This window comes from Phocoena phocoena, chromosome 12 (genome assembly GCF_963924675.1).
Source record: "Phocoena phocoena chromosome 12, mPhoPho1.1, whole genome shotgun sequence".
NCBI lineage: Eukaryota > Metazoa > Chordata > Mammalia > Artiodactyla > Phocoenidae > Phocoena > Phocoena phocoena.
Genome location: NC_089230.1, coordinates 26347672 through 26374344, shown reverse-complemented (window position 1 = coordinate 26374344; position 26673 = coordinate 26347672). Strand labels below are relative to the sequence as shown.

The 26673-nt window shown below is 41.5% G+C and overlaps 1 protein-coding gene across 1 annotated transcript in view; it reads right to left on the bottom strand.

The window, feature by feature from the left end:
- The window catches only part of IL20RA (interleukin 20 receptor subunit alpha), a 34823-nt gene extending 8868 nt beyond the window's left edge, over positions 1-25955 (bottom strand). The window contains exons 1-3 of the mRNA XM_065888858.1: positions 25772-25955; positions 6916-7051; positions 1208-1386 (exon numbers count right to left, since the gene is read on the bottom strand). Of these exons, the coding sequence (XP_065744930.1) occupies positions 1208-1386; positions 6916-7051; positions 25772-25883 (427 nt within the window). The 5' untranslated portion in view covers positions 25884-25955. The remainder of the gene's footprint in view (positions 1-1207; positions 1387-6915; positions 7052-25771) is intronic.
- Positions 25956-26673: the final 718 nt, after the last annotated feature.

Here is a 26673-nt window from a genome sequence, read left to right as displayed (position 1 = left end):
AGGCCCATGTACCGCAAAAAAAAAAAAAAAAAAAAAAAAAAAAAAGTGTGTGCAACACTCCTGGGACTTGAAACGTTGGTGATAAATAACATTAAGAGGATTTGATGTGTTTGTAAAAATCAGAAATGGAGAAATGAAGCGCTGCTAAAGACCTCTGGGGAAGTAAACTTTGGAGAATGATCTAGAACAGAGATTAGCAAACTTTTACCATAAAGGTACTGACGTAAGTATTTTAGGCTTTGCAGGCCATGTGATCTCTGTCGCAACTATTATTTATATAAATGTAAAAACCATTCTTAGCTCTTGTCTTGTACAAAAATAGAAAGGGGAGGGGGTGCTGCATTTAGTCCGAGGCCATAGTTTGCTGACTTCTGATCCAGAAAGGCAGCAAAGGAAAGGCTCCAGCTCCAGAACTTAGGGGGTGCTTGTAAATTTCATCATGGCAGCTCTGAGTGGGTCCTCTATGGCCGAATCAGTCACAGATCAGGGATGGAAAATTTTCAAAGGAAATACCAGGAAGATGTTGCCTTAATTCTGAGTTACATCTAGAAATTATGTAATAACTCTACCAAGTTTGTAACAAGAAGAGACTTAGTTTGGTGATCAGAACAATCTTCAATCAACCTGCGGGCATATGTCAAATAGTTTATAAACCCACAACATGAAAATAAATCTGTCAGTTGTTCCTCAAATTATATAATCTCAACTAAACAATAAAACAAACTCAAAATTTGATAATATTGGCATCTAGGGCTTCCCTGGTGGCGCAGTGGTTGAGAGCCCGCCTGCCGATGCAGGGGACACGGGTTTGTGCCCCGGTCCGGGAAGATCCCACATGCCGCGGAGGGGCTGGGCCCGTGAGCCATGGCCGCTGAGCCTGCGCGTCCGGAGCCTGTGCTCTGCACAGGAGAGGCCACAACAATGAGAGTCCCGCGTACCGCAAAAAAAGAAAAAAAAAATTATTGGCATCTAGCGTCAATTCTGGATCCGGGAGCAATCTTAAGAGACACTTGGCCAAAACTTTCATTCTAAAGATGAGACTCTGAGATGCAGCAAGGTGAAGTACCTTGGGCTGGTCACTTCACCTGATCGACAGAGTGCAGAGTGCTGGCCTCGACAAGGCTGTCTATGAGGCAGAGACTGTTACATTAGGGGGTCAGATGAACTTGATATTGATACATGTTTAACAAACAACTGTGTTACTTACTTTCTAAAAAAGGATAGAATCGTCCAGTTTCTGCCCATTTAGAACAATTCGTTCCCCAAATGGCCTTAGCTTTGGCATAATATTGACGTTCGTAGTCAGAAGTTTCAGCAGAGAGATCACAGTAGGTCCTACTGATATTTCTGCATTCGGATTTATTCAGCCATTCCTTTTGCCCATATCTGCTGAGAAGGAAACTGTGAATTAACAATGAGGTGCTCTCTATGCTTTACAGTAGGAAAAAAAAAAAACAGTCATTACATAAAACTGAATGGAACTTAAGACCTTCTCTTCAGAACAACAAAAGTGCTTGTCATTGAGATAAAAAAGAATCTACTTTTGCTGCTGGCAATTTTTTTCATTAGCTGTCAGGAACATGAGTCAGAGTTTCTATAATCACCTCTCTTTTCTGTGAATTATAATGTGGATAGTACATTTTGAAAGCATGTATTTTATTATTAGGCTTGGCCTACAGTAAACATTTTACAGATTGTGTGATCAATTCTTCTATGTAAATTTTTAGCCCACATGCATACCAAGGTCAGTTTGATGTGTCTTTTTTTTTGGATAGATTGTTTTAAGAAAAATTAGTCATTTTTTCCTTGGAAATTCTTCTTGACATTCTCATAGAATTTAAAAATATACTTGCCCTCAAGGGTTCTGGGGAAAATTCACTAGGTTGGAGTGCATTCCGAAATTAGCATTTTCAATGATCATAGTGATGATGATGATAGTAACTAGGTTGTTCACATCTGTTTTTCCTCTCCTTTATTAAAAACATAACACCCATAGAAAATAGGAGGTGGGAAATATTTTAGCATTTCTCAGGTGGAAGAGACTGAGGTATTGAGAGTTTAAGTGACATGGGAAGAGCCAAGTGAAAGAGACAGGGTTGCATGAGAGGCTACTGAAAGGATTAAAGCAGGTGTGTCAGGCTTTTAGACAGCTAACTCTGGTGGTAGCGTAGAGAATGTAATGGGTCAAGGGTGGCTGACTGGGGAGCAGTTGAGAGGATGCTAGAGTGGTCCAGGTGGAAGAGGTAGGTGGCTTGCACAAGGATGGTGGCAGTGGAATGAATGACAGGACAAAAGTAAAAAATATTAGGAGACAAGACTTGGTGATTGAGTGCATGAGAGAGATGAGGGAAAAGAAGGTGTTAAGGACGATGTCTCTTACTGTCCGGGCTAGTTGGGTGGAATGGTGGTAACATTTACCAAGATCAGGAATGTGGAAGAAGAGTGGGTTTGGGAAATGGGGAGAGGAGGGGGGAGGGAAAGATAATGAGTTCAGTTTTTGACATGTTGAGCTTAAGATACGTAAAAGGTATCCGAATGCGGATGCTCAGAAGGCGCTGGAGCTCAGGAGAAAGGGGTGAGTGGGAGGTAGGGATTTTGAAATCTATGGCATAAATCTGCTCATGGAAGGCACAGGCATGAATGAAATTACCCATGGAGACAAAGCAAAGCCTAGGATAAAATTTCAGGGGCAGCAAGATTTAAAGGTGAGATACAGGGACTGCCCTGGTGGCACAGTGGTTGAGAGTCCGCCTGCCAATGCAGGGGACATGGGTTCAATCCCTGGTCCGGGAAGATCCCACATGTCGCGGAGCAATTAAGCCCATGCATCACAACTACTGAGCCTGCGCTCTAGAGCCCGCAAGCCACAACTACTGTGTCCGTGTGCCACAACTACTGAAGCCCACGTGCCTAGAGCCCATGCTCCGCAACAAGAGAAGCCACCGCAATGAGAAGCCCGCGCACCACAACGAACAGTAGCTCCCGCTCACCGCAGCGAGAGAAGAGCCCGCGTTCAGCAACGAAGACCCAACGCAGCCAAAAATAATAAATAAATAAAATAAATAAATTTATTTAAAAAATAAAGGTGAGATACAAAGTACACTTAGAAATAGCAGCTAGAGAGGGAGAAGGAAAAACAGACATCACAAAAGTCAAGGGAAGACTGGGTGTTGAGAAGGATGAAATGTCAACTTTATCAAGTGTTGCCGAAGCTTAAGGGTATCTTCTCTTTTCCAAATACGGCAGCAGAGTCCTGAAAGTAAATGTCTCCTGTTTCATAAGTACCACAGCTACCAGAAAACATTAGAAATATAGTTAGATCTTGTTGACCAATTTCTCCATTCAAGTAATCACCATGCTGAGGGGCTTTCAAACTTTTTATTGACTGTGAGCCATAGAAAGAAATACATTTTACAGTGTGACCCAGTTCACACACGCATCCAACATACTAAAACAAAGGTCTTGGAAGGTAATACCTAAACTTTACAACATGCCAGGCACTTAGTTATTTTCCATTCTAATCCACTCCACACCATTCTAATCCTTCCCGTTAAAAAAAAGATGCTAGGGCTTCCCCAGTGGCGCAGTGGTTGGGAGTCCGCCTGCCAAGGCAGGGGACACGGGTTCGTGCCCCGGTCCGGGAAGATCCCACATGCCGCGGAGCAGCTGGGCCCGTGAGCCATGGCCGCTGAGCCTGCGCGTCCGGAGCCTGTGCTCCGCAACGGGAGAGGCCACAACAGTGAGAGGCCCGTGTACCGCAAAAAAAAAAAAAAAAAGATGCTAGTTATGTCCCTCCCTCAAAATTGACTTCATGGCCCACCAACAGATCTTGACTTGTGGTTTGAAAAATATTGCCATCCCCTATTTGACCTTTTCTCCTCAAATTTCCTGACTTTGCCGAGGGCAAGGCAGCTTCCCATGACAGATGTCAATGAAGGAGAAACGCTCTTTACTGAATTCTGGACAAAATGCTTTGTAAGTCTGACAAGCTGATAGACATGAAACATTCAATAAATACTACAGTAATGATGTTCATGCATGTCAAAAAGTCATGCGGGGCCCTCAGTGGTCTCTGATTTCTGGTAATGGCAGGAAATATTTATCAAGTGCCTATTATGCGCTTGGACTGCTGCTTAGGATTTAAAAGCTTTATCTCATTTAATTATCATAATAACCTTAGGAGGTAGGTACTGTTATTTTCATCCCATTTTACAGATGAGGAAATTGAGGCTCAATGATATTAAGGGAGCTGCTCAAGGCAGTCTGACTAGTATAACAGGCATATCTGGGATTTGAACCACTTTTCCCTGATGCTAAAGCTTGTGCTTTTAATGCTACACTCTATTTTTGGCATTAAATTCTTTGGGTAGATATAATTTAAACGTTTGTTAAAATTTCATTTTTTGCTTAGAAACAAACTTCACTCAAAAGTAAAAAAGTATAATATGTAACCTGCCCAAGGCTACCCATTTAGGTTCACAGTCTGGCTATGACCCCAGGACAGTTTGTCTTTGGAACTGAGCCTGGAGCCGTCAGTGACACAGCTGCCCTGTAATCCTGCCCACTGTCCACATTCACAGGCATGTAAGAACTCCATCATGGCAAGTTTATTTTCAAATATTCATTTTGAAATTTATGTAATCTAAATTATCTACTCTCACAGAGCAGTGATTACTCTCTCTCTCTCTCTTTTTAAATCCTTTTCTGAATCACATAAACACATAAAGAACAGAACAAGCTCCTTGCTCCACCTAATGAAAAAGGAGACAAGGACACACTCATGAGCTGTTTCTCCTGGCAGAGTGACGCCTCTTCCCTAAAATACTGCTTCCTGAGAAATTCTTCGGCAATGAGAATGAAGTTCTAGATAAATGAGGTCATTGTGAGTAGCAGCCAAAGTCTTTCACTGCCTTTAATGGTCAGAATTTTCTTTTCTTTTCTTTTTTTTTAACACCTTTATTGGAGTATAATTGCTTTACAATGGTGTGTTAGTTTCTGCAGTATAACAAAGTGAATCAGCTATACATATACATATATCCCCATATCGCCTCAGAATTTTCTTTTCAAAGACAAAAATGATGTTATTCTTTTTTGTAAATATGGTACAGTTTTTAAACTCAGGCAATCAGAAAAGTATAACCAAGAGAGAAATAAATTACCCTGAAGCCCATTACCCTGAAACATTTGGTACACATGATTCTGCACATCTCATTATGCTTATAGGTACCCAGAGGAATGATTCAATAGCTGAATACATAGACAAAAGCTAGGTTATGCCATACTTATGACTTTAATAAAAGTAGTAAATTTAACTTGATTCAAACTTCGAAGAAAAAGAAATTAAAATGAAATGAATCACTGTAGTTCAAATGTTTCATCACCACATGAGATATTAGTTCTTAAAAAGATCTTTTAAATTAAGAAAATTGTGTATGAAAGATATTGAGAGTTTAGTTATTAAAATGATGACATATTTTCATTTTGGATCACATATAATGGCTTCATGCTACGGAAGTCAGTACATATACAGTTTTTCCCCACCTTCTGATTTGTTATATTATTGATAAGGTTCAAACATTTACAAGAAATTTCTGTAACCGTATTTCCCAGCACTAGTCTTAGTTCTACATCTAGGTAGTTTCAATGCCTGCTCCCTTTTTGCCAAAGTCTTGTCATTTCTAAGCTCATTTAGGCTCATCTTTATCCCTCTGTCAGCTGGATATCATCTTTAGTTAGTGCTCCCTCCCAACCACAGCCTGCAAGAAGGTCTCAGGGGAGTGATAGCCCAAGTTCAACCTGCTTGAAAATACAGAAAATATATTTGCTGAACTTGGTAAGAGTCTTAGGTCACACTTATTTTTCCCTCAGAAGATACATCACTGTCATGAACTGAGTGTTGCCAGATAGAAATCATTGCTTTTGCTGTGACGGTCATAAATAATTTCATTTTCTTCAAAGTTAAATAACTTTACCAAGACATGTCTTCCTGTTATTTTTATTAAATTTTCCTAGACAGAGCATGCTTTTCAGTATGCAATTCCAGATAGTCATTATTACCTGTTCAATTATTACTACCTGTTAGCTATAATAGGTTTTTCATCTCTATATAACATTTTTATTTTCCATCTTCTTCCTAAGTTCTGCCACCGTGCTTTTTAAAAAAGTTATTCTTCTTGTCTTGGAATCTCTTCTTTGACTGTTATCCCTTCTTTGAGGTTTACCATTAGAGAACATGTTGTTTATGGATTCAAACTATGAACCATTATTTGTCTGAATTTTTCTTTAATTTCCATGAGAAAGCTTTCAGGAATGTTTGACTTGTGTTCTTTTTGTCTTTCTCCCTTTCAGTAATTAGGGATAGGTGTGCTGGATTCTCTGGGACAATTACTCTTTGAATGGAGCCAGCTCTTTATTAAATATTAGGTGAGTGGGTATAGGAGTGAGGATCTATCACACACCGACTTACCATTTTGCATTCCTTCTTGATTGCAATGTGCGTTGAGTGAGAGGTGAAAAGTGAAAATGTCCATTCACTAGTATCTTTAATAAAAACTGTGAGTTGTACAGAATTCTGCACTCAGTTTCACTTAAAAATGTCCTATAGTTCTAATAAGTATCGATGTTTCAGAGGTGATGGATTTCCTTGTTTGCTCAGCCACAGAATAACGTTTTGACAGACTTCTTTTCTCCATTTAAACAACTTCTTCTTGCCTAAGTACTCAATACTCTGTTTCCATGAAGAAACTGTTGTCTAATTTAATCTAACACAACACAATGAGATAATTTAACATGAAATATCTAAAACCTTTCTTTTTCCTCACTCATTTAATACAATAGATGGTTTATCTTTGCACAATTAATAGGAGTCTGAGTCTTGTGCTTATAAATTAGCCAAAACGAAAAGAACCAACTTACATGAAATACTGCACAGAATAAGTAACTTCCACTCCTTGTAGGCCCTGTGGTGGGTTCCACTGTAGGATATTCTTCATGTTTATAGATAAGAAGGTTATATTTGTAGGTTTAGGCAGACCACCAGAGACACAGGAAACTGAAAAAGGAGTAGAGAGGAATTGAGGTCTTAATAGAGAGAAAGGAAGACCTAACATGTGGTAGCTGGTCTCCAGATACGGTCCCCAATGAGCCACACCTTCCAGTACTCATGCTCTGTGTATTTCCTTCCAAACTGAACATGGGCTGACCTCATGGTCCTCTTTAACCAACAAAATTGATACTGGGACTGAGCCTTAACAAGGCCTATGAGCTTCCACTTTTGTCCTTTTGAAAGCACTGAGCTGCCATGTAAAAAGTGGGCTACTATGCTGGAGAAACCATGTCAAGAGGCCATGTGAAGAGGGAGAGGTTCGGCTGTCCCAGTGTCCCAGCTGAGCCCAGTCTTCCAACCAAGGGGCCAGAATGAAGCCACTGTGGACATTCCAGCCCCATGTGCCATAGACTGAAGCTTCACGAGAGGCTCTGAAAGAGACCAGCTGAAGAACCATCCAGCTGAGCCCTAGATAAATCCTCAGAATTATGAGAAATTATAAAATGATTCTTTTAAACCATTAAATGTTGGGGCAGTTTGTTATGCACCAGAAGATAACTGAAACAATCCCTTTATTAGATATAGAAATAAAATTTAGGATAGATGTCACTGAAAGGCCAGAGACTGGAGACTGGAGCTGGGGTTAGCTTTACTAAAGTATATAATAAAGAAATAATTATAATAAGAACTAATGAAAGAAGACAATTTATTTAATTAAACACTGATATGCAGGCTTCCCTGGTGGCGCAGCGGTTGGGAGTCTGCTTGCTGATGCAGGGGACACGGGTTCGTGCCCCGGTCTGGGAAGATCCCACATGCCACAGAGAGGCTAGGCCCGTGAGCCATGGCCGCTGAGCCTGCACATCTGGAGCTTGTGCTCCACAACAGGAGAGGCCACAACAGTGAGAGGCCCACGTACTGCAAAAAAGAAAAACAAACAAAACAAAACAATAAAAACACTGATATGTTCACCTAACTGTGTTCTAAGAAAGGCTGTATCCTAGAGGATTAATTTATAGAAATCCTCTGTAAAGGAATGATAAAAAATGGAGAAACTACCAAAAAATTAGAAAAGGAAAAAAGAAAAGTGAAGAATAGTTACTTATAAAAGAAAACAAAGACGATCCTTTAAATACAATAAATGAAAAAATTCTGTGGTGATATGAAAGAATCAAAATATTAATTTAAACTACTGGAGAGATCCCAAAGTCCTGAGTAACAAATAATCAGATATTATGAAGAACTTATCATAAATATGCATATTCTAGTCAATGAATTTGGAAAATATCAAATTTTGATATTTCAAATCAAACAGGAAATAAAACTGAGCTAAGTCACTGAAGGCTGGTCCAATTTTGGCTAACGTTCAATAATTCTTGTATAAATCAACTGAGACTAATGTCAGAGAAAGGAATTAGCTTTATGATTGTGGTAATCCTTGGCTAAGATTAGCTCTATATAATGTATTGTAATCCCACAAGCCAAATGAAAAGAAAGAAAAAATTCTTTCCTTTGGAATTAAACTTTATAATGTAACATGACCCTGATTCTGAGCCAAAGTAAGCTCTTTAACACGTGGCAGGGTGACCGAACTATAAGTGGCTGAGTTTGTGTTCGGGCATGTGTGCAAGCATGTGCTACATTTGTAATGACTCCTACTTTTAACCTTGCTCATTTTTTTTAATACCTCAGTTTTATTTTATTTAATAAATTTATTTATTTATTTATTGGCTGCGTTGGGTCTTTGTTGCTGCGCACGGGCTTTTCTCTCTAGTTGCGGCAACCGGGGGCTACTCTTCGTTGCGGTGCGCAGGCTTCTCATTGCGGTAGCTTCTCTTGTTGAGGAGCACGGGCTCTAGGCACACGGGCTTCAGTAGTGGTGGAATGCGGGCTCAGTAGTTCTGGCTCGTGGGCTCTAGAGCGCAGGCTCAGTAGTTGGGGCACATGGGCTTAGCTGCTCTGCGGCATGTGGGATCTTCCTGGACCAGGGATCAAACCCATGTCCCCTGCATTGGCAGGCGGCTTCTTAACCACTGCGCCAGCAGGGAAGTCCTCAGTTTTATTTCAGAGAGGGAAGTTAAACACTCAAAGAGAAGCTCTGTCAACTGGTCACTGTGTGGGTGTGTGTGTAGGAGCAGTAGAAAGGATCTCTAAAGGATGCCACCTGCCATCAAAGTGTCTGTCTTTGATTTCTATTCTTCGAACTCCTTGGAAGCACTGCATATCAACTGGTATTGGCTTTTTCTGGAGCTTATATATAATGAATAATTATTAATGATTTAATACTGCTCTGTGCTATCACTAGGTTCTAACTTTTAATCATATTTTTAAGACAAAACAGAGAACTTGGGGAAGCAGCACCATGAAGTATAGTATTCCCCAACCCTTCAAAAGTGGGGAACAGGGCTTCCCTGGTGGTGCAGTGGTTGAGAGTCCGCCTGCCGATGCAGGGGACACGGCTTCGTGCCCTGGTCCGGGAAGATCCCACATGCCGCGGAGCGGCTGGGCCTGTGAGCCATGGCTGCTAAGCCTGCGTGTCCGGAGCCTGTGCTCTGCAACGGGAGAGGCCACAACAGTGAGAGGCCCGCGTACCGCAACAAAACAAAACAAAACAAAAAGTGGGGAACACTGTCAACATAAACAATTCGGAGGATCTTTCCAGATCTAAAATGCTGTGGTTCTATATTTTTAGATGACACTAACATGTAGAGTGGTTAGCATCTTGTAAAAACTAAATTAAAATAGACTGTGTATTATAATATCGCGATGGAAGACATTACCAAAACATGGCTCCACAGAACTAACTGAGAAGGAACCACAATAGTCTGATTTGTGGCAATTTGTTTTCGGAGAATAAAAAAACACAAGTTATCTTAGATATTATAATCCAGGCATATTTTCTCAATGTTTATCTATACAAAGGTTTATCTTCTACATTGGTTTCTGTGTGACTTTTAATATAAGTAAATAACAGAATTCTCAAAATGCCTAAAACATACCCCCAAATTTTTAAAGAAATAACTTGGAATAAAGTAAATGGACTGTTCATTTTAATTTTTTTTTTTTTTTGCGGTACGCGGGCCTCTCGCTGTTGTGGCCTCTCCCGTTGCAGAGCACAGGCTCCGGACGGTGAAATAATCCATTTGAAATACAAATAGGCCCATGGCTTCCACTGCATAAAAGGCTTAGCCTTTTATGAGAGGAAGGAAGAAAGATGGGGGCAAGAATAGCACTGGAGAGACCTGTGCGACTGCAGTTGCAGCAGCCCCAGTGAGGAAGGCTGAGCTTGCACCGAGATGCTGGCTGTGGATATGGAGGGTGAGGTGGGCGCAGCTGGGAGCTCTCTTTTCAAAGTAGAAACAGTAACCCCTGATGAAGCAGAGCTATGAGAGTCACATCAGTAAGAGAGTTGCTGTGTTGTGAAAGCTAAGTCAACAGATGAGGATTTATCAAGAAATATTTGCCCTTTTGATGATGCAAGAGAGTGATAAAAAATAGAATTAGCACTTGTTTTTGAGGAGGAGAAACAGTATCTTAAAAAGAACAACTTATAACTAGTATTTCCTTGTGGTGTTTTCATCTTCACAAAGTTGTAGGCACTGTTTGTTTCCAGTTTGGAAAACATAAAGAAAACACTCCTGAATAAATGTTCCAGTTGAGATAAGTCATTCTCCTAACCTGCCAGTATCGATAAGATAATCTAATCAACACCAAAGAGGAAATACGTCACACCCACATTGGTATCAGGAGTCATGTGCCAATTCGTGGGTAACAAAAGCATTTTTGTTCGCATAGATTGATGGCCTGGAAGTACAGCTCTGATCCTCTGAAAGTCCGTCCATTTAATATCCCAAATCACGAAGCTGTTGGATTAGCACACATAATTTTATTTCTGGGAGTGCTATACCATTACAACTTCGGTTTGGTACACAAAGTTCTCCATGGTCTGGTCTGGCCTCTCCTTTGGTAATTCTGCCAAATGCACTATATGCTCGTTAGTCACACCAAATCACCCACAAAACCCTAACTAGCTCTGCGCTTTTTATGCCTTTACCGTTTTGGTACCCTCTTCCTATAGTATCTTTGGGAACTAAAAGACGCCTTATTTTTCCATGTGTGCCTCCACTTAGAGTATTGGCTTGCACTATTTTAATGACATGATTACATCGTGATGTTGTGGAGGGTGTGCATGGTCTCCCCTAAAGGGAGTGGGTATTCCTGACGACAGTCACTGGGTGGGAGGCTGGTCTATCAGGAGAAAATGAAACACGGAAGACCTCAGAAAGGGACAAGAAATCCAGGCTCCCTTTGAGCTTCCCTGACCGGGGTATGGACATTGGTCAGTGGAGGGAGACTTGAGGGGGGCCCGCTTGGATAATGGGTATTTAAGATGGCTTCTGCAAACTAGTGGTTCCCAGTGGGAAGGTGGGGAAGGGCAGTAGAGGGGTAGGGGATTAAGAGGCACAGACTATTATGTATAAGATAAGCTACAGGGATATATTGTACAACACAAAGAATACCAATACTTTATAACTATAAATGGAGTATAACCTTCAAAAATTGTGACTCATTATATGGTACACCTGTAACTTATGTAATATTGTATATCAACTCTATTTCAATTTAAAAAAGGAAAAAAATTAACCAATGAACAACAACCAAAAAGATGGCTTCTGTCCTAACAAAGCTGTGCGGGGTCAGCAAGAAGGGGTCCACTTAATGAACTCCTAAGTAATGATGGGTTAGCTATAGCCTGTAAGTCATGTCATTTAGACCTGTGTTCCCTTTCAGTGTTTATTTTCCTCTCATTATATCTTGGCCTTTGGGAAAGTCTTCTAGCCCAGCTTCATCTATGTTATAACCCCAAAAAGAAAAAGTCCTCTATCTCCTCTTGGGTCCTTCTAGTAGAAAGAGAATAAATAAATGGAATTTGAAATGGGTAAATCTTTGACAACTTCATTAGTGGAGTTTTATAAAATGTGGCTGCTACATTAGTTCCAAGAATTACCTTATAGTTACCTTTCTGTAGGTGGAATGAAATGGTATGTGACATTTTCTTAATGGCCTCAAAGATAATACTAAGGTCATCATCTTAAGTATGTTGCAGTTTTAATTATATGCCTGACAGTAAAAGGTATTTCCATTTCATTATACTGTGGGAAAAGTCTATGCATAAATTGGTGCCTGATGAACACTGGTAAAAAGTGGTGAGGTTTTCAGAGTGAACTCACAAAGGGTAATCAGGCTCGTGGTTACCCAAACCTCTCTCTTCTGGGGCTGAGGCTTTCTGAGTTTCCCATTATGGACAGTATGCTCATTCACTCCTGTGGAAAACCATCAGACTACAAGAGGCTGAACCGTCAAATGTGTCCACTTTTGGGGACTTCCCTTTGGGGCCATTCAAGTCTCTCAAGCTCATGATTAATAAGGGAACCTCAGCATTGAGGAAGCCCTGCCCACCTTTGCCCGGAGAAAGGCTCCAGCCCTCCAGCCCCATCTGTCTTTCTGAAGCTGAAGCAATGAAGGCATCACTAGGCTCTGAGCTGTTTGACCCTGAGCACCATATCTTATAAGATTCTTTGTATCCCCGGTGCCTCTCAAATAAATACTTTTTTTTTTTTTTTTTTTGCGGTATGCGGGTCTCTCACTGCTGTGGCCTCTCCCGTTGCGGAGCACAGGCTCCGGACGCACAGGGTCAGCGGCCATGGCTCAGGGGCCCAGCCGCTCCGCGGCATGTGGGCTCTTCCCGGACCGGGGCACGAACCCGTGTCCCCTGCATCGGCAGGCGGACTCTCAACCACTGCGCCACCAGGGAAGCCCTCAAATAAATACTTTTGAACTGAACTAACCAGGGACCACTGGGCTCACATAAATTGTAGAGAAAGGGAAGGACCCAGATTCACATGAGCATCTGGATGAGGGTGACACAGTCTGAACCACCAAACCCTGATGGCTTGAAATCACCCTGGGAAACTTACACTATACACAGGGGATTAGCACAGTCAGAAGATACTCAACAGATGCTTCTTAATGAAGGAAGAGCAGCTCATGGCAAGTGGTTGCTACATCTTACAAGTGCCTTTCAAAATAGGAAAATACCTACTATGTTGTAAGACCAAAAAAAGAAAAAAAAATCACCTCCTGAATGAGTTTTCTGTTGTGGGAAATGGGGTTAAAAACAATCGATGTACAAGAAGCACCAGAGGGTAATTGATCGGTTTCAGGAAGCAAAAGTTGGATATATCTCATCCCAGCCTCCACCAAAGGAGAGCCAAACAGTGTCACTACCTTCAAACAGATTAAATATTGCTGTAACTTCATCGTGCTGAAAGGAAAGGCATATTTTCTCTTGTCTTAAGTTATCAATTGTCTCTCCTGAAAAATATTAACTCCTCTTTCCTCTTTTCCCCCTTGACATATATTACATATATCAAGTGCCCTCAGAAAGTGAGTCATCTAAACAACACTTGAAATGTTATTCAGGAACTATTTACCTGAGAAAATATACTTAACTGTCTTCTGTAAAGGAGCCAGTACGGTTTGATGTTAACGTTAGTTCCTCTGAACTCGATTATCTTCCTCTACCAATCCCGCTACAATTTCTCTAATTATTTCTTTGCCCACTTGCTGCCGTACTTGCATACTGCCTCTGTTTTCTCTTAATAGTATACTGAACGTTATATAGGGCACTGCCACCCGCCCTATCTCATTGGCTTCTAATAATTGTTTACGGGAGTAGGTCAGGCAGAAGTTTTAAGAACAAGAGTTCTAGAGCCACACTGGGACCTACTCCCTGTTCTACAGCGTACCTAAGCTGTGTGCCCTGAAGTAAGTCATTTAGCCTCTGTACTCGATTTCCTCATTTGTAAAATAAAACAATCATATCATCTGCCTCATAGGCTTGTTGGAATGATTAAATAAGGTTCCCAAAATAGCGCCTGGTACAAAGAAAGAGCTCGATAATCGTTAGTTCAGTATCATCCTCCATGGTTACTATTCTCCCTTTATAGCTGATTAGATAGAGGGCCAGAGAGGCGGACTGATTTGCCTGTGGTTATTCAGCCATCTGGAAGCTGTTTGAGCCCAAGTGCTCTGAGGACAACGGGGTTCTCTACTAGGACACTCACTTACTGCCTTTAGGGAACGCTTCGAGGAGCAGTGTTGTGGGAAGAAAAGATTGCATGGTCACTGGAAAGTGTGCATGTTACAGATGACTGCTTCTAAGGAGATATATAAGAATTTCAATGAGGGGTTCAATTCTTAAAAATGCAAACGCTTCATATGCTGATTTTCCCTATCTTTTCTCAGTGTGAATAAAAATATGTACACACACACACACACAAGGAATTCAAGGAGGAAAACCCTAGTATTTCTCCTTCATTGAAGTTTTTTCTGGTGGAAAGGTACTTAGTCATATCATTCATTCAACCTCATTACTGGGCACCTACTAGAAACAGAAACTGATCGTTACTAGGGTGCAGTGGCAGACAGAAGGCCCTGCTCTCACAGAGCAGATATTTTCTGAATCTGGGACACAATCCATCAATACATGCTTTCCCTGCCAGGTATGTGAACTTTTCTATGGATGAGTGATATATAAGTCATACATAAAAAGCATGTTATTTCTTTATAGCCACACCTCAATAAGTAAATCTATGTGCTTAAACATGTTTTGGAATATTGCTGTTGGTGCTTGAGAGCAAGTAGGACTTTAAGGTTGAGACTACTTCTTAAAATAAATACACTGGCATTTACCCATCAAAGAGTGTGCATTGTCCTAGCAGTTCCCTTGGGAGGGTTTATAATTATTTCCTGGTACCGCTCAGCTCTGGCATCTGGGGCATGCTTCCTTTCAGCTACAACTGTCTTCAGCGGTTGCTTGCATACATGCAAAAAATTCCATCTCATTTTTTTTTTATAGTCACACGTTGTTTTTGCCCAACATAGCATTTCTTAGCTTGATTACCCAAGTTGGCTGGAAGTGGCTTTGAATGCTTTTGAAAATTAAACCACACCTCCACGATGAAGGTTTGCCACTTAATGGCAAACCTTAATCTGACCGATGCATACAGGTTCTATTGAGAACTCTGAAAAAAGGAGTTTAGGAAATACATTGTGAGATTTTTGCGCACAGCCTCCTAAAATGTCTATTTTGAAGACGCCATTATTAATTTGAAAATGTTGGTCTCGTTGTTAGAAAAGCAGTCCCACTTCCTTATGTCATCTCTTGTACGTATGTCTTCCCTTCCCTTTCCCTTTCAGACTTGCTTTTTGAGGCCAGGGACTTGATTTTTCTCCACATTTTGTGATCTCCAAAGTGTTTATCCAAATTAAATATCATAGTAACTGTGGAAAAACAGATTCAAATGTGGGTTGGAGTCTCTACAACTTGATAACTTGCCTCAGAAAGGAAAAGATAAAAGAAATAACAGAGTCAGAGACAAACCATTTGAAACCACTAAGGTACTGGAAAGAATAGCTGTTGGGAACTCCCAGTTCCATCAATAGGTGTTTACTAGGTATCAACATATATCGTCCACTTTATTTTTCAAATAATTTCCATAAATCATAGTACTTCTTTTTATCCTCACATAAGTAATGTGATTCTTCCACTAACATCTCCATCACTTGACATTTTCAGAGAGAAAATCAAGATAAAAATGTGAGAAAAAAATTAATAGAAAAAGTAAGAGAGACAAAAATAATTACTTAGTGGAGATTTGGAAGTAATTAGTAGTATTTACTTCTCTTGGCTGTTGATTGGGATTTTGAGGCAAACGAGGTTGAGAGTGTGATCTCAGACTTTCCAGTCAAACAAGATGAAGACAGAAGTGTACAGCAGCCATCAAAAACACTGTCAGAAAGGTGCAATATTTTTCAATAGGCTAACTCTCCTCCATAGTGACAAGTCAATGCTTTGATGTTTTTGATGGTGACCGGGGCTCGGATCACACCTCTTCAGGGTTGAATTAAGCCTCAATGAAGTTGTGTAACTAAATGTCATAAAATGGACGGGGGATCCACGTGCTGCGCGGGGGCTCGCTGAAGATCAGCTCTCTGAGGTGGTTATCCTACCACAAAGATATTAAAACACACTGGTCAGGATAAAAGCAGAGCAACGGTGAAGAGGCCACCCACGAAGAGCCAAAGGCTCTGACAACACTGGAACCTCTCCAGGATCAACTCAGAGAATGGATCAATGAAGACATTCCCTTTGCTCTTGCCGTTAAAGCTAACAGAGCCTTCAAAGGACTGTGTTGATTCAGGAAGTGAGAAAGTGAGCCTCCGGCACCAGCCCTCTAGAAAACCACAGCTGTAACAAGGGAGCCTTTTGATACCTGTTTGTGGTTGGATTCAGTGTTGCACAGAGCCGCAGACCACAGTGACCTGTTGAAGCTGTCAGTGACCTTGAGGTCGGGCTGTCCTACAGCTGCAAAGCTCCTTACTCCCACCCACCTGGCAATAAATACCATTGTCAGAAAAAAATCACCTGTTTCATAGGATTCTGCTATTTGTTGTTGGGTTTTGTTGGTTGATTTGTAGTTTTACAAGAAAGAAATGTAGGTGGGAAAAAGGAATGTTAACTACGTGGTAGTTTATAGATAGAATATGCTTAGAGAAGGATTTAACTTTATTTTCTTGCTAGCATTTTAAATGCAAAATATAACAAGTATATTGGCAATTCTCATGTCTCACTTTCCCTTTTCATAGGAAGCCCTGCCTGACTCCTAGATTAGATCCGTTGCCTTGCTCCGTGCTTCTAAAGAAGCTTGGTTTCCTCAGTTCTGGCATTTATACTTCGATGTAGTCACCCGAAGTTAAAAGCTCCAAGAAGAAAGAGGCCCTGTTTTCTTGTTCACCTCAATACCGAGAACAGTTCCTGATATGTATGAATGAATGACATTGAATAAATGAAAGAAAGAATGAATAAATGAAAAGTGCTCAAAAGAAGGTTATTTAAAAATCACATTGTGTCAAGTTGTATTTTAACTTATGAAAACTCAAAATGAATGTGTGGGGTGTGAAGGTTAATTCTTTTTCATTAAATCTGACCACCTCAAATACATCATTCCCCTAAGTTATTTGCTCCTAAGGCACACGTGATATTCTATTTTGCACCTAAAAACTGTCAGCAAATTTAAAAAATAACAACGTAAAGCATTCAGTAGGATAATTCAGAGGACCTTTTACTTCTTTTATACTTTCATCTAAAATGGCGGAGGAGGGCTGACTTGGAGTCACATGGATAGTTAGCCTTAAGTATGAAAATGGTCCATGCCGGAGCAGGGGTGAAGATTTTGCAATGAACGTGCCACGTAGAGCAACAGAGATGGAGGTCTGACGAGAGTGAACCCCTCTGCTGAAGAAATTTAAACTCCACCATCTTTATTACATACCCACTGACGTTTCTCTCCTTTTTAAAAAACAGGTATAATGAACATATAACGTATTAGTTTAAGGTGTACAACATAATGACTCCATGTTTGTACGTATTGCAAAATGGTGGCTATCTTTTATGTTCATGTTATGGAAAGTACAGGAGACGACTCATCTCTGCCCTTTACATTCTCAGGAGAGCCTTTCAGGCGTGAGACTTCTGCAAAGGTTTCCTTTTGGCAGTGGACAACGACTAATAAACACGTTGAGGAGGAAAACTGCACGGGGTTGAAAAGGTAGCTTTTCGGGCTTCCCTGGTGGTGCAGTGGTTGAGAGTCCGCCTGCCGATGCAGGGGACACGAGTTCGTGCCCCGGTCCGGGAAGATCCCACATGCCGCAGAGCGGCTGGGCCCCTGAGCCATGGCCGCTGACCCTGTGCGTCCGGAGCCTGTGCTCCGCAACGGGAGAGGCCACAATGGTGAGAGGCCCGCGTACCGGAAAAAAAAAAAAAAAAAAAAGAAAAGGGAGCTTTTCTCCACTTTAGAAGCCAAGCTCAAGTCCTGCTCACTGCCCTACAAGCCGTTGAGGGTGTGGTAGGTGTTATAAATTCAACCGTGGCCCCGCAAAGAAATATGTTGAAATCCTAGTCTCCAGTACCTCATAAAGTAACCTTAATTAGATATAATGTCTTTATAGAGGTAATCAAGTTAAAAAGAGGTCATTAGGGTGGGCTTCAATCCAACATGACTCGTATCCTTATACAAACGCAAAATTTGGACGCAAAGAGAGACATGCACAGAGGGAACATCATGTGAAGAGACAGAGAACAGTGTGTGAAGGCAGAGGATTGGAATGATGCTCAACAGGCCGAGGAATGCCAAGGATTGCCAGCAACCACCAGATGCCAGGAGAGAGGCGTGGAACAGATGCTCCCCTACAGCCTTCAGAAGGAAGCAACCCTGCCAACATCTTGATTTCAGACTTCTAGCTTCCAGAACTGTGAGATAATACATTTATGTTATTTTAAGCTACCCAGTTTGTGGTAATTTGTTATGGCAGCCTCAGGAAAGTAACATAGTAGGTGTCTGTTCCTTGTATCTTTCCTCAAAAATGAACACAATGTTTATTTAACAGAAGAATGAATGGTTTAAGGGCTGCCAAGTAACCTGGAAGTAAGGAGGGAGGGATTGAAGTAGGAGAAAGAAAAATGTCTGCAAAGTTGAAAAAGAGGAAATTCAAATGGCGGAAGTAATGTAAACAAATGCTTCAAGTAAGAGGATACACTTGCCAAAATGTCTCATATCACCAAAATACAAATGTTAATGGTATGGGATGGAAAATTTCAGGGGGCTGGATTAAAGGCATACATGTTGAGACTCAAGAAGTATAAGGAAAACTTCCTGACAAATCTGTACAGGACAAGGTTTGCCCATTCTCTGTGCCGGGAGGTGGAGCTGGTGTTTGATGGTGCGGTGCATAAAGTGATTGGAGAAGCTGAGTGGAAGCCATTTTGGCGTCTCAACGTGCACTGTGGTGACCACCACGCTTGAAAAACAGAACTGATTTTGAATAGATAATATTTGTAATCAATAAAAATTTCCTTTCCAGAAGAGTCTCCTTAATTGCGTTAAAGTCCACCGTGACGGACATCATGTGCTCTAGATAAAACATCATGCCATACTTTCATTCTCTGTATTCTGAGAAGTAGAGAAAGAAAATTGCCTCCACAAACTGAAATTGTATTAATATGAAATGCTGAGTTTAAATGAGGGGTCAAGGTCTGTGTCTTATAGGAAAAGACAGCAAAGGTAAAAAGGGAGGGTAACTTTTAGGCATCAGGAACCCTTTGTTCGCCAGGAAACTGATGCTGAATCACTTAAGGACCAACATGCCAGGGGCAGTGATTAAAATCCGGCAGACCAGCCATGTCATCATGATCTACAGTGAGTACGCCTGAGAACTTACAGACAATCTGGAACACACACATACAGAAAAGACCAGGAGAGAGAGACGCCTGGCATGACACAACTGGGGAGGTGCTTAGCTGAGACGAATGAAGACAGAGGAAATGTGATGGTTGCAGTCAATGAGCTGAGCAGCTTGTTCTGCATGACTGCATCAGCTTAGAGTGAGGACCAACAATGTGACAAGATGAGCGATCAAGACCTCAGCTCGTTCATGGGAAGAACATTCTAGTAGCTGGAAGTCTACAACGACAGGACATCCTGTCTTGGGTGTCAGGTATCAAGTTTCTTGTGATGAGAGGTGCTCCAACAGCAGATAGGTAATGACTCTGAAGTTATGTTGCAGGGAACATTCACAAGGGAAGCAGTTGGACGGGATTTTAAGGCCCTTTCAAGCCTAGTTTTCTATATCAAAAGGAATTCTGAAAATAAAGCAGAGGAAGTATTTAATTGTATTGTCTTCAGCCAGCATTCTTTTTTTAAAAAGTTCTCTTGTTCTCCAATTTTATATGGAATTGACACATCTTGAGACAGATTATAGAGATTTAATTCATTTTTCTAGTATCACCTTTTGAGTCAAATAATCATAAATGTGGAGCAAGTAAAAATGCTGTCAGAACATCACAATCATAGCATAAAGGTAATGTTATAAATAAGATGAATAAAATGATTTCACTTCTTAAAATATATACTACCTTAAGCTGCCGTTAATACTTGTCAGTCTTTTTTTTATCATCATGGAAGTAAACATGTCAAAGATACCTGGTAAAATTGTACATGAAGAAAAAGATGCAAGTAGAGAGTCATTTTAAAAGTACCATGCAGGGCTTCCCTGGTGGCGCAGTGGTTGAGAGTCCGCCTGCCGATGCAGGGGACACGGGTTCGTCCCGGTCTGGGAAGATCCCACATGCCACGGAGCAGCTGGGCCCGTGAGCCATGGCCGCTGAGCCTGCACGTCCGGAGCCTGTGCTCTGCAATGGGAGAGGCCACAACAGTGAGAGGCCACAACAGTGAGAGGCCCGCGTACCGCAAAAAAAAAAAAAAAAAAAAAAAAAAAAAAAATCATGCATATAATGAAAGATGCCTTTTAACCAAAAAGGCAAATTTACTGAGTGACATTTGTGAAAAGCACTATGCCAAGCACTTAAAAGTAGTTAATGTTTTATGAGATGCTTATACTAAAGTATTAGTTTTATAGCATTAATATTAAAAATTTAAAATATATGTTACTGCTTATTGTCTTTGTCTAAAGTTTAGGCTTAAGTGCAAAATCTGCATCCTACCTATGGCTCTGAGTCAGAGCTGTATGGAATGGTTCACTCAGGGAACTGACGCCCCTCCTCAGCCCTACCGCCTTGGTCGTACACCATGCCACCTCCTGTGGGTAACAGATCTCCTTTATTGTTCTCTAGGGAGCAATTCTGCCTTTCCTGGATTTGTTCTATAGGAAGCTGGATAAATAGCTACAGGCAGTAGGAGCACATCTTCTGAAAGGGGAGGCTGGTGATACCTATAGCCACACGCTTAGATCTCAGGTATATGATGCTCTCCAGACATGCTGAGGATGGGCTTCGAGCTGATCAATGAGGAGCTATATAATAGCCAATAAATGATAAATGTACATGCAAATGTACAAGAAATCCCTCATGTCTGCTCCAAAGGGAATGGGAGAGAAGCTGGAAAAGAGGACGAGCTTGTTTGATGGAAAGAACATTTGAGAAGACAAATCCTGCTTTAGCTGCAATAGAGCACCCAGATGTAGACCAAGTTCTTGACTTTTAGCATACAATATGTTTAAAACCAGATGCTTTCCTGCGAAGTTGAAGCAAGATTTGGAAATGATTTAGCCTTGATATGAATTTGGCCGGTATAGTCAGGGCCTACCTTTGAGGATTACAGATTTGTGAAGCAGAAAAGGCATATCCTGTTAAGTGAAAAAATGCTAAGTGGAAAAGAGAACCTGTAGTATGCTAGGTTTCATGTGAGAAAGAAGGGGAATATGAGAAAATACACACATATCTGTTCACTGGGGCAAAAGAAATACAGGAAAGATAAACCAGTAACTAAGGAGACTGGTTACCTATGGGGGTGATATGGAATGAGAATAGGAACCAGATTGTAAGGATGATGAGGGGGGCAACCCCTCTCCAAGTGTACCATTTGGTGCATCTCTCTCTGGTTCTTAAACTACAGTAATGTCTCACATACCCTTCAAATACTCCCAAATCAAGAAACAAAACCACCTAGCATGTGGGAAACCCCAACTGAAATACAAACAGTAACAAATGAACCTAACCTTATTACAAATAGACAATAAAGTAAAGAAGGTGAAAGAAAACCGGTCTAATCTAAGTAACTTTGGTCAACAGTATCTTGACTGGGTATTATAAAGCTAAAGACAAAAGAACTGTATATAGATGCTATAATCTAGTTAGTAAATGTCCTTCTCATAGAAGCATGGGTTAATACTTCTGAAACTCTAAACTAGAAATGAAGAAATAAGTAAATCTATTATAGATAATGATATCGGGTTTCTCACTGTTGGAGAAAGAAGCTACAAATAAAGAAAGACAATGAACTCTGTGCTCTTGGAATCAGAGGTATCAGTGTAGGCTTACTGTCTTTTGTATACATAGACACATACATATAGATACAGAAATACAGATGTGTGTGGATGCCTGGGTTAGTGTACATATTTATAACTTCCAGCTCTGTCCGCTGAGAGAGCCTAGAAACAACATTCCAGTAGCAATGAGTATGCCTGGCAACTAGATTTTGGTTTCTAGATCCTATTCTCCAGTAGAAGGAGCTAGAGCTCCTTGGGGAAGTAGCTGATTCAGCCCTGGGGAAGGGAAAATACAAGATGAACCTGAAACATTTTATGTTGCTAGAAAGCAATGAAATGCTTAAAAAGAATGGGGCTTGTTGAAAGGACATGGGAGCCAAGCTAAAAGAGCTTTTAATGGCCAAAGCTGGAACAATTTGAGCAGCAAAATTAATAATAATAGTATTGGATTATAACTCAAAGAATAAAGTAAGTATTTATGAGTCCATATTGATATATTTAAGCAATTGAATAAATAAATAAATGGGGGAGAGGTAAATGCTCTTCTTTGCATTAGAATTCCAATTTAATAAATAGAGAAGGAAAAAATGAAATTAAAAAAAATCACCATTAGGCATCATAGTTGTTACATTCAGTATCCACTGATGAATACTAAAATTAGAGGGTGTAAGTTTGAGGAGAAACAGGATATTTGCATGATCTCAAAGTATCTTCCCACAATGTATTTATTAATCAGAAAGTGAAAATAGTAACTATACAGTGAAAAACCCTGCAGACACCACCTAAACCAAATGATCAAGGTTAACATCGCCAGGAAGAAGACACATTGACATCATAAACCCTTTGATATGATGCGCTGGGAAAGACAACATAATCTCTGTGGTATTATTGCCCAAAAGGAATAACCTCACTCTAATCAAGAGGAAACTTCAAATGAACCCACATTGAGGGGCAGCCTGAGGAGGAGGTGATAAGAACTCTTCAAAAATGTCAAAGACATGAAAGCAGAGAGGCTGAGGAACTGTCATAGATTGGAAGAGAGGAAGGAGACACAGCAACTAAGTGTAATAAGGATCCTGCATTGATCCTGGAACAGAAAAGGGGAATTAGTGGGAAAAAGGGTGAAATTGGAACAAAGCCTATAGTTTAGTGAATAGTGTCAATACTATACCAATGTTAATTTCCTCATTCTGAACACTGTACCACAGTTACGTAACATGTTAAAATTAAGAGAAACCGGGTGAGGGGTTTATGAGAGCTCTATTATTTCTATAGCTTTTCTGTAAGTCTCAGAATAGTTCAAAATTAAAAGCTAAAAAGAATAAAATAATGAAGAAAATTTAATTAGTTCACTGGAATAATTTGTGTGTGTTTGAAAAATATCCTGAAATAATTTCTCAGTGAAATAAAATACCTGATGCTGTTGTGTTCATATCAAAGAAGACACACTTCAACAAATACCCTCATTCTGTTAATTATAGTATATTAGTTCTAATAAGCGGAGATGCTGTAATAGACTGCATTCAAAAGCTCCAAACCTAGAGTTTGGCTCATTTGTTCATAGGCATAATAAACAATATTTCTTCCCTCTCTGGGGATTTTGGGAAGCTCTCCTTGAAGGACGCACATTGGAGGTGAGATGCCAAGTCTGAACAGGAGTTAGCCGGGGACAGAGTGGACAGGAACATTCCAGCACAAGGATCTGCAAGTATGAAGTCCTGAGAGGGAAGATGGTTTGGTTTGCTCTAGGAACTGGAAAAAGGCCAGGATAGCAGGAATTAAGTGATGTGAGGTAAGGCTGGAGACACAGGCAGGAGTGAGCCGTATAAGACCACGTAGGAGAATTCAGATGGAAGCCTCTGAAGGGCTTGAGGAGAGGAGATACATGACCTTGGAAAGTCATCTCCTTCCACTCTCTTACTGGCTTTAAATGCTTGTTTATATTATGCTGACCATGGTTCTTTATCTTCACTGAGGAATAAGACATGGGATTGGGCCAACAGGGCAGAGTTTGATAAACCACAGTGATAAACTTCCTAGTGAAACTTCTGTCCCTGGAGACATAAGAGAGTGAAGGTACAGATGTGTATCCCTCCTGCCTTGAGGGAGTGGCACAGACGTTCTGGATTCCTTTAAAAGTTTACCTGAAATGAACTACAAAGAACTTTCCTAAAATGTTGATGCCCCATTGCATTTTTTCTCTTTCTCTTTGGATGTTTGGTATGGTACAGCCTGATCCAATCACAGAGTTGTGTGACTTCGAACTTTTGTGCTGAAGGTTCGAAAAATTAAAGAACTCGCCTACTGGGGAATGGTAACGTCATATAACTATTAGAAGGTTCATACTGCTCAGCAGATATGGTGGCGGATCCATCAAGATAGAATAGCTCTCTCTTAAGAGCCAGGTATGTAACCACATACCATGTAACCACATATGCCTTCTCACCTGGTTTTCCCAGCAGTCCTCAGGGTGCCTGGAGGCCCAGAAAAGGACAGGAACTCTTTAAGAAGAGCTAAGAAAGTACCTGAGTCTCGTGGGTCCGAAAAGAGTTTCTTCTGTTTTGTTTTTTCCCCAATTTTGCTTTGAAGCCAAGAATATTATTACCTTCTAATGTCAGCCTCCCAACCCAATTAAGGAGCAAGCTTTATTTCTTTGATTAGAAATAGAAACAACTAAATTCATATCTGTTAGTTGAGGTTCAGTATCTGGATAGGTCAGGAGCAGATCTTCCCATTCAGCTTACCTAAGAATATTTATCACAAGACAAAAGAACTCCAATTTCTGGTAACTTCAGGATTTAGAACAGAAACTTTTTGTGTATAATGTCTATTGTCCAAAAATCTCTCCAAGATCTATATGCACACAATTCTTACCTTTGTAACTATATTGAACTTTAGTAACTTTTTCTTTGACTACTAAGGACACCGCAGTGTCATGAACAACTTTCTTCCTGCATTCACTGTCATTGTTCAGCTCTGGGTTAAAAACATGGAAGCCTGGATCAAATCTGTACAAAGCACAGTATTCTGGGAAGTTGTGTTGCTTTAACTTTTTTTTTTTTTTTTTTAAAAAGGAGGGTCCTAGATATCTTGCTTTTATAAAATTTCTTTCTCTCATACACCAGAAATGCAGAAGGAAAAAAAAAAAAAAGAAATCAGGTTAATGAATCATTCTGGTTTACTGGATTCCAGATGGTAGAGAGTTAAAACTTAAAACCAAAAAGCCTTGAGTTACCTATATCATGGATCAGTTCAAAGTTTTGTTACTTGCAAAAAAATCAAAGAGCACATATATGTACAAGATCAAAACTGCAAAGGAAAAAAAATGACGTGCCCAGAAAGATCTTACTTTAAAAACGCTGCACTTTCTAGCTCCGGTTCCCTCAAAGCCCACTCTTTCAGGAAGTTTGATTTTTAAAGCGCAGACATCGCCTCCTTCCCTAGGGTGCTCTGTTGAAAGGCTACATGTCGGTGCGGCCACAGCTTGGGTGGCGGGAACCTGCGACGTGCCGGCGAGTGCAATGCGAAGGGTCACTGTCACCGACCGTAAGTTACCAGCTGTGGGGACCGCTCGGAGCGACCACCGTCAACCTTCCTCTACCTCGCCCGCAACGAAAAGTGTGAAACGCGGAGCGCGCGAACTTGACCCTGAAGCCGGCCCACGCGAGGCAGCGGCGAGTTTCTCCCTGGGACTCCAGGGCTCCCGGCGCTGACCCGCGCTCCTCCCGCTCTGCGCGCTTGAAAGCGAAACCCGGGGGCTGGAGGGCCTAAACCAGCCGGAACTGGGCGGTCGTCGCGGCCCCGGCGCTACCCTCCTACCTGCCCGTCCCGTCGGCGCGGCCACCAGCAGCAGCAGCAGCGGCAGGGCCGGGAGGCCGGGTGCCGGGGCCCCTATGGAAGCCGTCTTCGCGGGGGGTCGGGGGGCGCACATGGGCGGCGGGGCCGGGTCACATCTCCGCGGGCGGCCGGTAGTGTCCGACGCCCCCTCGGGCCGCGGGCGGTGGGAGCGCGGCCTCCCCTCGGCGCCCCAGGCCCCAGCTCCCACTGCGCGCCGCGCTCGGGTCGGCGGGGCGACCGGGGAGGCGGAGTCGCCTCCCGCCGCAGCCCGGGCCGGACGCCAGGGAGAGGGGAGGGACCGCGACTTCTAGTCCTAGCTCCTCAGGCTCGCAGCTCTGACAATCTGAGACTCTCCACCGCCGCGACCAAGGAGATTACTACTGCAGGAAAAACCTCCCTCCAGTAAAGGGAGCGTGAGCCACGCACACTGAAGAGTGATTCTGGTCTTCGGGCCTGATGGTCATCTCTGTAAAACTTTTGAAATGTTTTGAAAACTTTTGAGTTCAGTGCCAGAGGAAGAATGGATATTTATTTCTCCACACACTGTCACTCTGCCATCCATTGTATTTGATTCCATTGATTCCATTTAATCCTCTTCATCTGCAATTAGGCATTGTCCCATTTTACAGATGAGGAAAGGGACACTCAGAAAGTTGGGGCGTCGGCCTGAAGTCCCACAAGCCTGTGAGCAGTGACGCCCGGATTTCCACACAGGCTTGATTCTAGGTCCCATGCTCTTCATAATGGGAGGGCGGGGCTGAAATTAAGAAATGTGCTGAAGAGTCACAGGTATAGAAAACAAATTTATGATTCGCAAAGGGGAAAGGGAGTAGAGGAAGGATAAATTAGGAGTTTGGGATTAGCAGATACAAACTACTGTATAT